Below are 15,429 nucleotides of genomic sequence, written 5' to 3'. Positions count from 1 at the left end.
CAAAGCAACCTAACAAATACGCATAGGTACTGCCGCTATCTCGCCAATGTGCATGTCTCTAAAATGTACAAAGCAAATTCATTTGCATAGTAAACTTCCAAACCACATGCTAAAAAATATTCATGTGATGCAGAAAGTCTTCTTCTGTAGCTTGCTAAGATTTGCCAATTTGAGCAATGCCGTATCTGAACCCGAGGCTGGGGGTTGCCCGTCCATGTGCCTAATCGCTCGGCCATTGATACATCAGCAATGCTTCTTTTTATGTCTCCTCATGTCCTCAGCACTGCAAACCTTTGTGCCGGTACACCATATGAAGTAAATGACGGAATGTTTATTTTTTTTACACCTCCTCTAATGTGTATCAACCATACCAGATGGTGTTTTAGAACAGCCTAGAATAGTAAATTACAAAAGGTAAAAAAAAAAATAAAAAAAAACTTGTAAAGTCCTAAAAAGTTATTAATCGCTGTAAGTGGGAAGTACAGGTAAATGTCTGTCTATTCATAGCTATGGCTTTGTGGAATGTCGCAGCGCGGCGTATGCGGTAGGTGGCGCAGGCGGCGTGGAGCGCAGGCGGCGTAGAGCGCAGGCGGCGTAGAGCGCAGGCGGCGTAGAGCGCAGGCGGCGTGGAGCGCAGGCGGCGCAAGCAGCATGGGGCGCAAGCAGCAAGGGTGGGGAATCGAACCCTGGATCTCAGGTGTTCAAGCGCAGCGACGGAGCCACTCGCCAAGCGTGGCGAGCTCGGCAGTCACCCCGCTTTCACTTCGAGTCATTCTTACACGTTCAGTATTTCGCTCCGCGCGCGATGGGTAAGTACAAAAGGGAGCTGACGGCCGCCAGCTGCCAGGTCACACTGGCCGACCGGTTAGTGACACGGCCTCATACCCCGTACAATGCTGGTTCGATCCCAGTGGTGGGAGCTTTCTCCAGCCCACTTTTGTAAGTGTCTGAATACATGCATATAGACTGCATGTCTACGCATTTATTTATGTGTAAATACCCAGTGCGGCCCCGCCCGCAAGTGGGCGGGGCGATGCAGCGGGCCCCGCCCCCACCGAGATGGCCCCGCCCCTGGCCCCGCCCCCATCGAAATGGCCCCGCCCCCTGCCCTACAAAAAGACAGTAGGGTAGGGGGCGGGGCGAAGCCCCGCCCCCTGCCCTACTAAATGACAGTAGGGCAGGGGGCGGGGCGAAGCCCCGCCCCCTGCCCTACAAAAAGACAGTAGGGTAGGGGGCGGGGCGAAGCCCCGCCCCCTGCCCTACAAAAGACAATTGAAAGTGTATTGAAAGACAGTAGGGTAGGGGGCGGGGCGAAGCCCCGCCCCCTACCCTACTGTCTTTCAATACACTATTAAAAGACAGTAGGGTAGGGGGCGGGGCGAAGCCCCGCCCCCTACCCTACTGTCTTTTAATAGTGTATTGAAATTGAATTAAGCACTATTAAAAGACAGTAGGGTAGGGGGCGGGGCTTCGCCCCGCCCCCTACCCTACTGTCTTTCAATACACTTTCAATTGTCTTTTGTAGGGCAGGGGGCGGGGCTTCGCCCCGCCCCCTACCCTACTGTCATTTAGTAGGGCAGGGGGCGGGGCTTCGCCCCGCCCCCTACCCTACTGTCATTTAGTAGGGCAGGGGGCGGGGCTTCGCCCCGCCCCCTACCCTACTGTCATTTAGTAGGGTAGGGGGCGGGGCTTCGCCCCGCCCCCTACCCTACTGTCTTTTTGTAGGGCAGGGGGCGGGGCCATTTCGGTGGGGGCGGGGCCAGGGGCGGGGCCACCTCGGTGGGGGCGGGGCCCGCTGCATCGCCCCGCCCACTTGCGGGCGGGGCCGCACTGGGTATTTACACATAAATAAATGCGTAGACATGCAGTCTATATGCATGTATTCAGACACTTACAAAAGTGGGCTGGAGAAAGCTCCCACCACTGGGATCGAACCAGCATTGTACGGGGTATGAGGCCGTGTCACTAACCGGTCGGCCAGTGTGACCTGGCAGCTGGCGGCCGTCAGCTCCCTTTTGTACTTACCCATCGCGCGCGGAGCGAAATACTGAACGTGTAAGAATGACTCGAAGTGAAAGCGGGGTGACTGCCGAGCTCGCCACGCTTGGCGAGTGGCTCCGTCGCTGCGCTTGAACACCTGAGATCCAGGGTTCGATTCCCCACCCTTGCTGCTTGCGCCCCATGCTGCTTGCGCCGCCTGCGCTCCACGCCGCCTGCGCTCTACGCCGCCTGCGCTCTACGCCGCCTGCGCTCTACGCCGCCTGCGCTCCACGCCGCCTGCGCTCCACGCCGCCTGCGCCACCTACCGCATACGCCGCGCTGCGACATTCCACAAAGCCATAGCTATGAATAGACAGACATTTACCTGTACTTCCCACTTACAGCGATTAATAACTTTTTAGGACTTTACAAGTTTTTTTTTATTTTTTTTTTTACCTTTTGTAATTTACTATTCTAGGCTGTTCTAAAACACCATCTGGTATGGTTGATACACATTAGAGGAGGTGTAAAAAAAATAAACATTCCGTCATTTACTTCATATGGTGTACCGGCACAAAGGTTTGCAGTGCTGAGGACATGAGGAGACATAAAAAGAAGCATTGCTGATGTATCAATGGCCGAGCGATTAGGCACATGGACGGGCAACCCCCAGCCTCGGGTTCAGATACGGCATTGCTCAAATTGGCAAATCTTAGCAAGCTACAGAAGAAGACTTTCTGCATCACATGAATATTTTTTAGCATGTGGTTTGGAAGTTTACTATGCAAATGAATTTGCTTTGTACATTTTAGAGACATGCACATTGGCGAGATAGCGGCAGTACCTATGCGTATTTGTTAGGTTGCTTTGGGCAAAACAAACCGCAAAAGACGGGTAACATTGACCCAGCTGTCTCATTAGGGCGCCTATCATTTGTAATGTAGTTGTTTCAAGTTAAAAATTATTGCATACAGTTCAATGGAGCGTCAGACAGCTTGAGGCAAATATTGTGTATTAGGTTGCTTTGGGCAAAACAACGAAAGACGCATCGCATTGACCCAGCACCAGACAGCTTGAGGCAAATATGCTGCCACCCAGTGGTAGCACTTGGAATTCATTTAGCCGACAGGTGTCAAACTCAGGGCCCGGGGGGGGGGCAGATACGGCCCGCCACTTCATTTTATGTGGCCCGCGAAGACTAACTGTGCATCAAATTCGTGTGTCATTACCAGATTTGCAAATGGTCTTCACTATTAATATCTTTTTTTCTTTTTTACTCATCTGATTTGAAAATGATTTGTCAATTTGTTTTGTAGCTTTTACTGTATATAATATGAGGTGCTCGTAAATTTGGGTTGACAGTCATAACGGCCCTCCGACAGAAGCTATGATTACAATGCGGCCCGCGAAACAAAATGAGTTTGACACCCCTGATCTAGCCTGTCTGACATGGTCAATTTCATGAGGATGCTGGTATTAAGACGACCACTCTGGCCTTTACTTTACTCTGAACTGGGTGGTACCACCCAGTACATGTACCGAGGCTGGCCGTGTAAAGAAACTGTGCTTCGAATTGAAAGCCAAGGTCCTAAACGTTACACGCTATGTTTATAAATTCAATTGACCTCAGCAACAACCTGGACTGTACAGAAACAGCCTTCTTTGTAGTCAGACAGCCAATGGGGACGTCAAGCCCTGCAACAAAACATGCAAGAAGTTTCACATTCAAGAGATGCAGCTTCAATTGAGGCTCATCGCGAATGATGACTGACACCAAAGTTGACTTTATTTACAAGACCACCAAGAGGAAGAAAACAGTTGATTTTATTCACAAGAACGCCCACACGATGCATGATTCAAAACAAACCAAAAAATGGCTGACTAGATTAAAATACCAGCTTTAACTCATACAGAAAAATGTACCAACATTCTGCAAGATTCTGAGTTCGGTGGCCATTTCAAAGCAGGGTTGCCAAAGATGACTTATTGATCGCAACAGACACCGTTTGTACGCTTGTAGTTTGCATCCATGGGTGTCTGGCTACTTGGCTTTTGTCAACAATTTAGAAGGCATGCAGCTTTTCTTTGTGTAGTTAAAAAAAAATAAAAGGCATATTTAACAAGACAATTTGGTTTGAGACTAACTTTACAAATGTCTCGTCATTGAGAACGTCTCAAATGATTCCAGTTTGTATGCACGATAGACTGCCCATGCCAATGTTTAAAATGGACCACTTGAATTCAGTTCACAGTTTAATTCAGGTTCAGAGGTACATGCACACACAATTACAGTACAAACAGTTCACTTCATGTATTTAAAAAAACACAATAATAAAACAACAATATTGCAAAATGACGCAGCGCTGGGAAAGAGAGAGGCCTCATGCAGACGGCCAGTGTGCACACCCAGTGAAAAAGTGGAGGGAGGGAAAGAATGAAAGCACAAAAGGAAAAACAGTCATACTCTCCTTAAATGCTGGCTGGGCGCTTTGCCCTCGCCGCATCCGCACCCGTCCGCCTCGTGTCGGCCGCTCATCACGGGCGAAGGTCGGCCGATGGTTGGCTCCCCCCCCCCGGCCGGTATTCGACGTTTGGACTCATCCTCCGCCTCGTGCCACTGCGAAAAGAAAAACGGCACTCTGTTGCATGCGGTTTATTTCTGTGGACGTACTCAGTACCTGTCTATTAAAGCTTGCTCCTATTTTAAACTCCCTTTATTAATTGCGTATGCATACATGAATGTTTTTGTTTTTTTATGTCTGTTCCTATATGAAGAATTCAATATTTATAATTTATTTCTTTGTTGTAAAGTGCTTTGAGCTGCATTTCTTGTATGAAAGGTGCTCTACAAATAAAGTTTTTTATCATTACCCTCTGGTCTCGCGGTCCTGTCCAGTCCCTCTCTGTGCAGGCACTCGTCTGATCCACTGCGCCCAGCAATCCTGAAAGGCAAACATATTGTGGTGGTTTTGGCAAGGGGAACATTTTCACTAGCATTCCCCCCAAACCTTGACTAAGGTAAGTTTGAATCAGGTAACTAGCGGCACGCACGGGCTGGCACATGTCTCATACGGCCCTCCCGCATTGGAGCGATGCGGGTTATGAAATGTTTAACCCCTTACAAAAAGGGAGGGAGGGAGGGAGGGAGAGAGCGAGGGAGAGAGCAAGAGGAGATGAGAAGAGGCTTTGGTGCGCACTTAAGCGCAACCGGCCAGTTCCCCCTGAGTAGAGCTGGCTTGGCCCCGAGAGGAAAAAAAAAAGAGGAAAACGTGACGTCACGGAGAGCGTCACGGAGAATCTCCTTGTCCTCGACACCGTCGACGACACTGGGACCCAGACTGGCAGACATTATACCCTGGTATTCCACAAAGGGCAAGGTATAGCCACGTTCCACCCTGAGTGCACCAGGCCATGCAGGTACTGCCGGGCGCATTGGAGAAAGAGAGCGAGAGAGAGAGAGGGAGGGGGAGGGAGGGAGGGAGGGAGGGGGTGTCTACTTTGCCAATTCGTATCTAGAGGGTCACAGCAACCCAAATGCCTGTGCGTGCTACTAGTTACCCTATTCAAACAGACAGGGGTAGGGAAAGCTCAAAAGAAAAAAACCAAGTCATACTCCCCCCGAAACGCTGGCTGCATCTGCACCCATCAGTCTCGTGTGGGCCGCTCGTCACGGGCCAAGGTCCGGGTCTGCTCCGGCCGGTGTTGGACTCGTCTTCCGCCTCGCACAAGTGCATAAAGACAAACGGCACTCAGTTGCATGCGGCTCACTTCTGTCAACGTACTCATTACCTGCCCCCTCCCTGGTCTTGTGGGTGCAGCCCAGTCCCTCTCGGTGCAGGCTGGCGCTCGTCCCGTCGGCCGCCCCGGCAACCCTGAACGGCAGACAAATAAGGAAATCAAATTAAAAACATGTGCGTTGCATATTGGATTGCCATGTCACCACCTCTGGCCAGCCTTGGCCAGTCATGCATCAGGCGCCTCTTCAACACTTGGCGACTGCTTTCTTTGGGTGATTGCTTCCTTTGCACCCCGCTCACCAATCGCGGGTCTGGTGGCCTCCGTCCACCGGCTCTTCGTTTCATACATCGTCTCTTCCACCTTGCAAGACAAGCACAAAAGTCTCGCTGCGCCGTCGCTTGCGCTTGCCGTCGCTTGCGCTTGCCGTCGCTGCGCGGTCGCTTGCACTTGCCGTCGCTTGCGCGGTCGCTTGCGCGGTCGCTTGCGCGGTCGCTTGCGCGGTCGCTTGCGCGGTCGCTTGCGCTTGCCGTCGCTGCGCGGTCGCTTGCGCTTGCGGTCGCTTGCGCTTGCAGTCGCTGCGCGGTCGCTTGCGCCTGCCGTCGCTGCGCGGTCGCTTGCGCCTGCCGTCGCTGCGCGTTTGGCACTCAATGAGGGCTGCACAACATTTTGGAAAACCAACGATATGGCAGTATTGGGCCAGACCACTGCATTGAGCAAAGTTGTGCAAAATTCTAGGATGAGAGGAACTATTTGATCGCAATGACATCACTTAGATCAGTTAACTTCAACTTGCATCAATGACTTATCTTCTAAACTCATTACAAATAGTTAGGAGGCCAGAAAACATGCTTCATTTGCCACATGAATAGAAAATAATCTTTGTTTTCCTCAAGTGCATGTCAATGACCTATACCACCATATGACAGTTTTCCAATCCAGGTGCAGCCCTGCACACATGTCACCATTGGTGTCCAAATGGTAGCCTCGGGCCAACTTGATCAACACACCACACGAATGAACGCAACACTGCTTTGTAGCACAAAATATGAATGGCAACATTTTGTGATTGAGTTAATGAATTTGTGTCAAAGAATTCTCAATTTGATTCAGTATGCAGCCCTCAAACAGACATTTGGACACCGCTGGTGTGAATTAATAAAAATAAAAATCCATTTCACATGCTGAAGCTGCACAGGTCGACGCCTCCAGGGAAGCGGGTCTCCCTCAGAACTCTGCTACCTCAGAGCGATGCCACAGCGGTCCGTCCACCTCTGAGTAGATAATGTCGCGTCCCGGTCGCCATCTGCACAAACAGAAACAAATGTTAGAAACTCAAAGAGCACCCCAAGTTGTAGGTCACTTGCTTACTTTATCACAGCGGTTAGGTACTCTTGGTGACCGTCGCCGGGTCGAATCGGGCCATGCACCCCCCCCCCCCCACACCCTTTTGCGTCTGGCCTGCAAAAGGCAGAACATGCAATGAGTTGGGCGCCGCTCGCATCATTAAGTCTTCATCGTGGACCGGCTCGCCCCAACACCGCCCCCTACACCTAGAGAACAAAGGACGCACAGTGGTACGTTAGGCTTCGATCAAGCACGACAGTGCTAGGTTAGAAAAAGACGCAATTTGACTGTCTTCCTCCAACACCTAGGGGAGAACAAAGAACGCAAGTACCACAGTGGTAGGTTAGGGTTAGAGGAAGTGCAACAGTGGTAGGTTAGAAAAAGAAAATGTCAAGTCAAATTGCAAAATTGGACATTCGAGATCGGCTCGCTCCAACGCCACCCTAGACCGAGGGGAAAGAACAAACGCAGCAACTACGACAGTGGCAGGTTAGAAAAAGATACAAAATGGTACAAGTCATGGCAAAATTGGACATTCAGCTCCACCTCAAAGTTCAGTTTTGTGTCCATCCACGGAACCACGTCCTCCCCCAAGTGAGCCGTCAATGGCAACCAAGAACAAGACAACGCTGGATCCAGACCAGCCACAACCACAGCGCACCTCTAAAGCAAGACCAACCATCAGAGCCCCAAACACTGGCCACACCTGCAACCTTGCCGTCGTGCACCCATAACCAAAGGCAACCACGCTGCCCCCTCCTGGGCACATGATCCGCACACGTCGAATTTTGCGGCGCGCTGCTTGATTCTTGACTTGATGTGGTCATTGCTCCTTTGCATATGGCCATTGCTCCTTTGCATATGGCCATTGCTCCTTTGCATATGGCCATTGCTCCTTTGGATAGGGCATTGCTCCTTTGGATAGGGCATTGCTCCTTTGGACAGGCCATTGCGCCTTTGGATAGGCCATTGCTCCTTTGGATAGGCCATTGCTCCTTTGGATAGGCCATTGCTCCTTTGGATAGGCCATTGCTCCTTTGGACAGGCCATTGCTCCTTTGGATAGGCCATTGCTCCTTTGGATAGGCCATTGCTCCTTTGGATAGGCCATTGCTCCTTTGGATAGGCCATTGCTCCTTTGGCTAGGCCATTGTGCCTTTTCAAATGGAATTATACTTATCACATGCGGCTCCTCTTGCAGCCTACAAAAACACAGACAGCCATTAATTGTGTGCTGGAAGCTAAAACTCGACAACCATTGTGTGTTGGGAAGCTGAAACTTGACAAAAACAGGTTTTCACCTGATTTAAGACTACTCTTCCTCAGTGTCCTTAACATCACTGAAAGGGCTCCTTCAAGAGCCTCCTGCTTGCTTTGTATAGAAGGATGCTGGCTGGGCAGCCTTTTTTAGTGCTACAAAAGACAAGCAAATTATTGCAACAAAAAGAGACATTGAGTCGAGTGCCAATGGCATGATTTTTTACCAACAATTACACTTACTAGAAGTTTTACATTTGAAAAAAATATTATATTGTAGTAAGTTATGATAATTTATCAAAATCATAGTTAATATTTTAATTTTATACATTCTAAGTAGTTTTACATTTGAAAAAAATATATAATCCTTAAATTGTAGTAAATAACAAGAATTATACATACTAGAAGTTTTACATTTGAAAAAATATATACTGTAGTAAGTTATGATAATTTATCAAAATTATAGTTAATATTTTAATTTTATACATTCTAAGTAGTTTTACATTTGAAAAATATATATAATCCTTAAATTGTAGTAAATTACAAGAATTATTAAAGATTATAATTCATATTTTAATTTCATCTACAACTTCCCTCACATTGGACAGATGATCCAGGTTGGCGGCGTCCAAAACGGGAGAAAATAACCCGCCGCGCAAATGTTTGTTGCGTAACGGAACGAAAGCGGGCGGGCGCCATCTTTGAATGGATTTGGTCCGATTTGGACACGACGTAACATATACGTTGCGTTCACCGGTTTGCATGACACGGAAATGGCACACGCATCATATAAAATAATAAAAAATGGTTTAGTTGACTAGAGTCAAACTAACATTTCCTATAGTCAGACAAACACGCGCGTATCGGCGGCGTCATTGACGAACCGTCTACAGACAGACGAATGAAGAAAAGGCTGGCCGGCATTAAAAAAAACAACCGCGAAAGACATTTAAAATACCACCAAAACGCGCAATGACCCGACGCGACGCAAAGTGGATTGTGGCGTGCCGTGTCGTGCCGAAACCTCAAGCACTCACTAGACAGCGAAAATCCTGCAAAAAAAAAAGGCTTGTTTGAAAAGGCAACAAAGCGTGCCTGCCAATCGTGCAACAAACACGGCGTCCGTCGTGAAAAACGGCAGGAGACGACAAACATTTGCTGGCATGCTCGCTTACCTGAGCGCCACGCGCTTGGTGGCACCTGCATATGATAACTCCCCTTGAGCGAGCACGGCTGTCTTCAATTGCCCTAAAGACCTGACGTCACATCCGTCGATTCAAATCTTCTTCTCCTGATCGTCCAACGACGCTCGGCACACTGACGCCACCAGGTGGTCGTCTGTCATGGTGACTACTGTGGAAAGGGTTGCTTCGGACTATCCGTTGAAACTTTCAACACCGAACATGGAGGATACCCTATCAATATGACCAAATCTTCTTTTGTTTCAGAGCAGGCTCTGGTCGAGTGGTTAAGGATTCGTTCCCTCACTGGTCCGTTCTCGCGATGAACCGGAAATGCAAATCACTCACTAACTCGTTCAACCACAGATCCATTCATTAGTGAACGGGAAAAGCAATTCATGACTCCTTGATAAACGGGAAGTAATAGTCTCGCATTATGGGTCAGAGGTTTTTGAATGTTGCAGACAAGAAGACACAGTGTATTATTGAGCACTTTATTCATGATCACCAATAAAGTAAAGTAACAAACTACACTTACATTTTTGTCAGGTGTGATTCAGTCTCAAACCAATTTGACAAACTCCTCTTTGGTGACTTTATGAAGTTACGGCATTGCACAATGTGGGGGGTTTCAACCAGCTACTCCATTTTTCTTTTTCTTCATGCAACTGCTTGGAGGACTGCATGGAATTTATTTATTTGTAATATGAATGAGCCTTCTGTTTCAGGTGTTATCATTTTTGGAGGGTCATTTCCACACTTAAATGGCTGAATGACTTCCTCTGCTTCTCAGGACACTCGGGTTTGATCGGCACGCTCAATTTATATACACAGAAAACGTTATTAATCAACCTCAAACGTTGAGTAGTCGCCGACGTTCAAAGCCTCATTGGCTGGGAAAAAATAAGTTAAAATACTTTTTTAAAATGTAGCAACCGGTATAAATGACTGCAACACGGAAGAGGGTCTGCGGAGTGACGACGACGGTAATGTTTACAACGGTGACGACAAGCTGCTGCCTATCTTTCAATGTGTGTGCGTGTGTCTAAAGTGCACGAGGCCTCTTGGGGGTGATTTGTTGGCTAGCTTGTTCCTCCTCCTGTAGCGCACAGCGGAAAGACTTGACTTTATCTGAAAGAACAAAGAAGAGCTTCAAGATGGAGACGCAGCTCTCTGATTGGATTTTTACCTCTCAACTCGGTGAGGATGTCAATCTTCTGCTCCAGGATTTGCTCCAGCTGCGTTGCGTACGACTCCACGTCGTAGTCCACCTCCTCCGTCATCTCCAGCAACACCTTCTCGTCCTCCAGGCAGCGTATGGACTCCTGGGATCGCAACACATTGTGTTGGAAAGTACACACACATTATAAAGCTAATATCAAAATTATTAGTGGCACAAAGATGACCTGGAAGACTGCTCGATGATCCTCCAGAACCTGCTCTTCCATCTCCACCAGCTGCGAGACTGCCTCGTGGAAGGTGAAAAGCTGTGGAGAGACCTCCTCCTCCTGCGGATGACACACGCTCGCAGTGAAGAGGATGGCCCGCGTGGCGAGACCCAGGCAACGCTCACGTTCTGTTCGCAGAGCAGCTTGAGGTCATCTCTTTGCGGGGAGCTTCCCACGCCCCACTGGGCCTCCAGGACGTCCAGCTGGTTGACTTGTTCAGCCGTCAGAGGGTCCGTGACGATCTCTGGCTCCACCGACAACTCCTTCACTCTGATCGGAAAGAACAGGGATGGTGAATAGGCCTCTGATTGGACAGGACGAGTTGAGACGCGAGGTCATACTCGTAAGTCGGAGAAAGGTCGGAGCGAGCGCTCTGCGAAAAGGGAATATCCGAGGGACTGATGCCGAACTCCTTCACCCTGCGAGCACAGTGGACATGAAACATTCAGTCCCATATGTCACGTCCCACCCGACACGGCCGAGGCGCCTCACCTGTTGGCATAACGAAGCGTGTTCAAGGTGTTTTCACAGGACGCCATTCCGGGAGAGATGGTGGCGATCATGCTGGTCCGAGAGTTCTCGCCAATGAAGGAATCCCTCAGCACCTGAGTCAACTTGCTGGCCCGGAAGGGAGTGTGCGGTTTGTTCCGACCCAGAGCTCGGATACACTCCTGCTCGGGGACAGCGACGTCATCAGCGACTTGATGTTTCGGCACGGTACATTTCCGGAGACTTGACCTTGAGAGCCAGCAGGCTCTTGTTGATCTCGGCTCCTTCCAGGCGCGTCTGGCGGTCGGCGCTGGACGTGTCGGCGCCCCGCTCGTTGCCCGCCAGATCGATGAGGGAGAACTTGCCGTGCATCTTGCCCCGCCGCCGCAGGATGATCTGGAAGACGGCGTGGCTGCGCGAGGAGTGGGCGTTGGCCGAGGTTTGGCCGGACGTCCTGAGGGAGGTGCGGTCACGCTAATGGAAGGGCAGACTTTCCCACAAGACTCTACGACATGGAAAGATCCCGCACCTGCAGCTGTTTCCCACTTCGATGAGCTTGAGGACATCTTCGGTGCCTTTCACCTCCCGCTCCTGCAGCCCCACCACCTGCACCTGCTGCTTGCCGTCCTCCAGCACACGCAACTTGGCTTTGCGGTTCAGCAGGTCAAACACCTTTAAAAGCAAAACGCGGTTAAAGTGTGCGCGCAACAACCTCCATCTTCGTCAAGGCTACTTGCCTTCCCGCTGTAGATCTCAAAAAAGGTGGAAAAGACTTGGAGGTCCAGCTTCTTGTAGATTGGCTTCTTCAACATGAGAAAGACATCTCTGGCTGCACACATCAGCCAGAAGAAAAGTTACAAGATTTTGTAAGGTACACAAAAAGAGATGGTTTACCAGAAAGTGCGTAGATGCCCTTGGAGCAGTCCTGGTTCTTCCCGGAGAAGTCGCCTCCCATGGTCTAAAAGGAAAAGCCAGTTCAACAAAAGGCACGGCTCATCCTGGCTGTCCAAATAAAAGCACTCACGTGTGTTTTCCCACTTCCCGTTTGTCCGTATGCGAAGCAGGTGGCCATTCCCCGCTCAAATATGGTCTCCACCAGCGGCTGAGCGGTGAACCTGCCAGCGTTTAGCGACAACAATGTCCAAAGCTGACACAACTCTGTGTGAAATGTTGCACGGGTGGTGTGGCCCACCTGTACACCATCTCGTTGGTGGAGTTCTCGTCAAAGGCGTAGTCAAAGCGGAAGGTTTGGTTCTCCAGGTAGCGCGTCAGGTCCACCTTCTGTTTGGGCTCGTGGACCATCACCACGTCCTTGCTGGGAATGGTGATCACGTCCAGATCTTTGACGGACAGTTCTAGAGGGCCAGACAAAGGGATCAGATCTGCGTGGCTGCACCGCTCCGGAACTTGCACGTCTAGCTGCGTGTACCTTTTTTATTGAGGGGGCGGGCACGCACACACACGCATATCCGATGTTCCTCAATCTGCAGAAGTAAATAGTTTTTAATTTGACAAATAATTTCATAATTTTATTACTGAATGAAATGTGAATGAATTTTGACTTGACAAGAAATGTTATTATATTATTATTTGACTTATTTTACATCAACTAATGGACAATTGAATCACTTATTATGGATAGAATGCAACGTACCAGGTCATTGGAGGTCAAGGGTCGGTAGTCCAGACTGGCCCGGAAGTCTCGGATCATGCACATGATCTCGTAGTTTGGCAAGTTCACGTCTACTTCCTGCAACAACACACGTGTTGTGTCACATAAGGGAAGTGCGCGTATGTGCACGGTTGCGCGCACGCTCTCACCTGGGCTCGTTTTTCTCGGAGTTCCTGCTGCTGGAGTCGCCGCTTCTCTCGCTTCTCCTGCAGCTTCTCCACTTCCTTCACGCAGTTGGACTTCCTTCGCGCTGGAAGAGCACAAATGTTATTAGCATCATCATTTCAAGTCAGACAGAAAAATCCATTGTCATGTCCATGTCATTAAACATTTATTGAAATATGAAACCAATTGTGTGTGTTCAAGACATATTAGTTCCACCATGAGCAAATTTGCAATCCCTCCCACAAATGTTCTGTATGCGTGACGACTCGTGTCCCTCAAAGGCTCTTTTGAGAAGGTCTAGTCCAGCTGCGAGCATCATGACATCATTTTGCTCATGCGTGTGTGAGTGTGTGCGCTACCATTCTGCTGCTGGAGCAGTGATTGGTTGGCTGCTGCTGTTGCTGCTGTGGGCTGGGTGGTGATGGACGGAGGAGGGGGCTCCACAGGCTGGCTGTGCTGGCTCGGACGGGCTCGGGTGGTTCCTACTGCCGCAGCTGAGGAGTCAAACCATCATCAACAATTGGAAAAGAGTGTCCAAGACACTTTGATTTAGCTTAATATGCCAATTTATAGTGACATCATCATCATCAACGCTGGCGTACCTCTGTTTTCCCGCGGGGCGTTTTCAGGTTTGGGTATCGCCGTAGTTCGTCGGGTCTGGTGGGGTTGAGAGAGCATCAAAACAAATCCACTGTTAAATATAATGACGTAAAGAACAGACCTTGGGCACTTTGCTGGGCTTGGCGATGTTGGAAGGAGGAAGAGGAGTTTCTGGACTCGGGGGCACGTCTTCCTCAGGGGCAAGATCCGGGTTCAGCGCAAAGACGCTCTCCAGGTCGATCTATGTCAAGCAGATGTCGCCATTAATAGGATTTGGATGAAAATGTCTCGCGTGGAAGGCGTTTACCTCTTTCCCTTTGGTGTCGCCATTCTCGATCCACTCCACCGTCACGCTGTCGTTGTCCTCGTGCAGCGACGTGACCATTGCCTGGTGGATACGACCTGTGTGTGGGAAATTCAAAATAATATAATATATATTATTTAAATCACAGTCACTGTAGAACTGATTTGTATCCTCAATTCCTTGCTGAAAGGGCAAAGTTCTCATCTTGGTGCCAAGGAACTATGTTGGGGTGAGGGGAGGAGTTTCAATGAGACAGACCAATCAAAAACAGTCCTTTCCCACCATTCTGTGGCATCTATAGGAAACTACTCAGTTACTCGTGGATTTTTACGATTGGCTAGGATTTAAATTGATGTGTCATGGCTATCACAAGCAAAAACTATAGTCGCCCTTGAGGCTACAACAGGGTCAACGCTGGACTGGTGGACCCTTGTCAGGGTGTGGCAACAAGACAGGCCCACTTGACTGACAGCCATCCACCCCATTGTGACATTTCAAACCGGAAGAATATCAAGCAGCCATTCGGAGGAAGATGTGGCCTACTCATGGGATGGAGACCTCTCCCTCCTTCCCTCATCTCAGCCTCCCGCACCGCCGGGGGATGCAGAGCACGTATGATGCCGCTCATCTCACACCGGTGGACGGGGAGGAGAGAACCTCGGGGGGGGGGGAAGCTTCCGAGACAAGTGACATCGCTTATGGAGCATCACGCCACCGCCTGGGTCGGCTGACACCGGGCGTCAGAATGGAAAAAGCCCGCGTTTCTTTCGGCGGACATGTTAGGACGCTCAGGAAAATGACGGTGACGACGACGGTGGCGCGAGTGTTTGCTAGTCGCGGGCGAACAATTGCAATATCCCGGCGGTGGCAGCAGCAGCAGGACCGGCGGGGAGGACATGGTGTAGTCGTTCGGGGGCTCGGCTTACGTACCGTCGCTCCGCTTTATTTCCACGTAGATGCCCACGAAGATCTTCCCGTAGATGGCGGCCATCGCCCCGCTCTCCACGAGGGCGTCGTTCCTCCTCTCCCTCTCCTGTTTTTATTTATTCTATTGGAATAAAATGTAATTTGGTGAGCTCGCGCGTGCCAAGTTGTGTTGGCCACTGGTCGCCAGGCAGAGGCAGGGAGGGGCACCAGTGCGCATGCGCGGTTGTCCATTCAACGTCACCGGTGACACTGCTTAACTGTCATTGTATTACCGTAATAATCACATAAACACGCTTCTTCAGGATTAGCACATATTTAAAACATC

At 49.7% G+C, this 15,429-nt stretch overlaps 1 protein-coding gene and 1 long non-coding RNA gene across 2 annotated transcripts; both read right to left on the bottom strand.

The window, feature by feature from the left end:
* Positions 1-3,744: 3,744 nt before the first annotated feature.
* LOC137840868 (uncharacterized) lies at positions 3,745-9,598 on the bottom strand. The gene is made up of 6 exons (XR_011087999.1): positions 9,494-9,598; positions 8,363-8,474; positions 7,087-8,263; positions 5,770-7,021; positions 4,852-5,699; positions 3,745-4,597 (listed from the first exon to the last, which is right to left on the bottom strand). It is a non-coding gene; the product is annotated as an uncharacterized lncRNA (long non-coding RNA).
* A 381-nt stretch (positions 9,599-9,979) lies between these two features.
* LOC125979747 (kinesin-like protein KIF2A) lies at positions 9,980-15,320 on the bottom strand. Its single transcript, XM_049738313.2, has 20 exons — positions 15,108-15,320; positions 14,181-14,275; positions 13,995-14,114; positions 13,876-13,930; positions 13,633-13,767; positions 13,258-13,358; positions 13,091-13,186; positions 12,866-12,920; positions 12,629-12,791; positions 12,461-12,551; positions 12,331-12,394; positions 12,174-12,265; positions 11,966-12,108; positions 11,686-11,890; positions 11,440-11,618; positions 11,289-11,366; positions 11,073-11,217; positions 10,906-11,007; positions 10,689-10,824; positions 9,980-10,630 (listed from the first exon to the last, which is right to left on the bottom strand). The coding sequence occupies exons 1-20, from the start codon at positions 15,166-15,168 to the stop codon at positions 10,545-10,547; spliced, it is 2,202 nt and encodes a 733-aa protein (XP_049594270.1). The 5' UTR covers positions 15,169-15,320; the 3' UTR covers positions 9,980-10,544.
* Positions 15,321-15,429: the final 109 nt, after the last annotated feature.

Source organism: Syngnathus scovelli, chromosome 13, assembly GCF_024217435.2.
Source record: "Syngnathus scovelli strain Florida chromosome 13, RoL_Ssco_1.2, whole genome shotgun sequence".
In the NCBI taxonomy this organism is placed as follows: Eukaryota; Metazoa; Chordata; class Actinopteri; order Syngnathiformes; family Syngnathidae; genus Syngnathus; species Syngnathus scovelli.
This window is presented reverse-complemented; position numbering and strand designations above follow the sequence as displayed.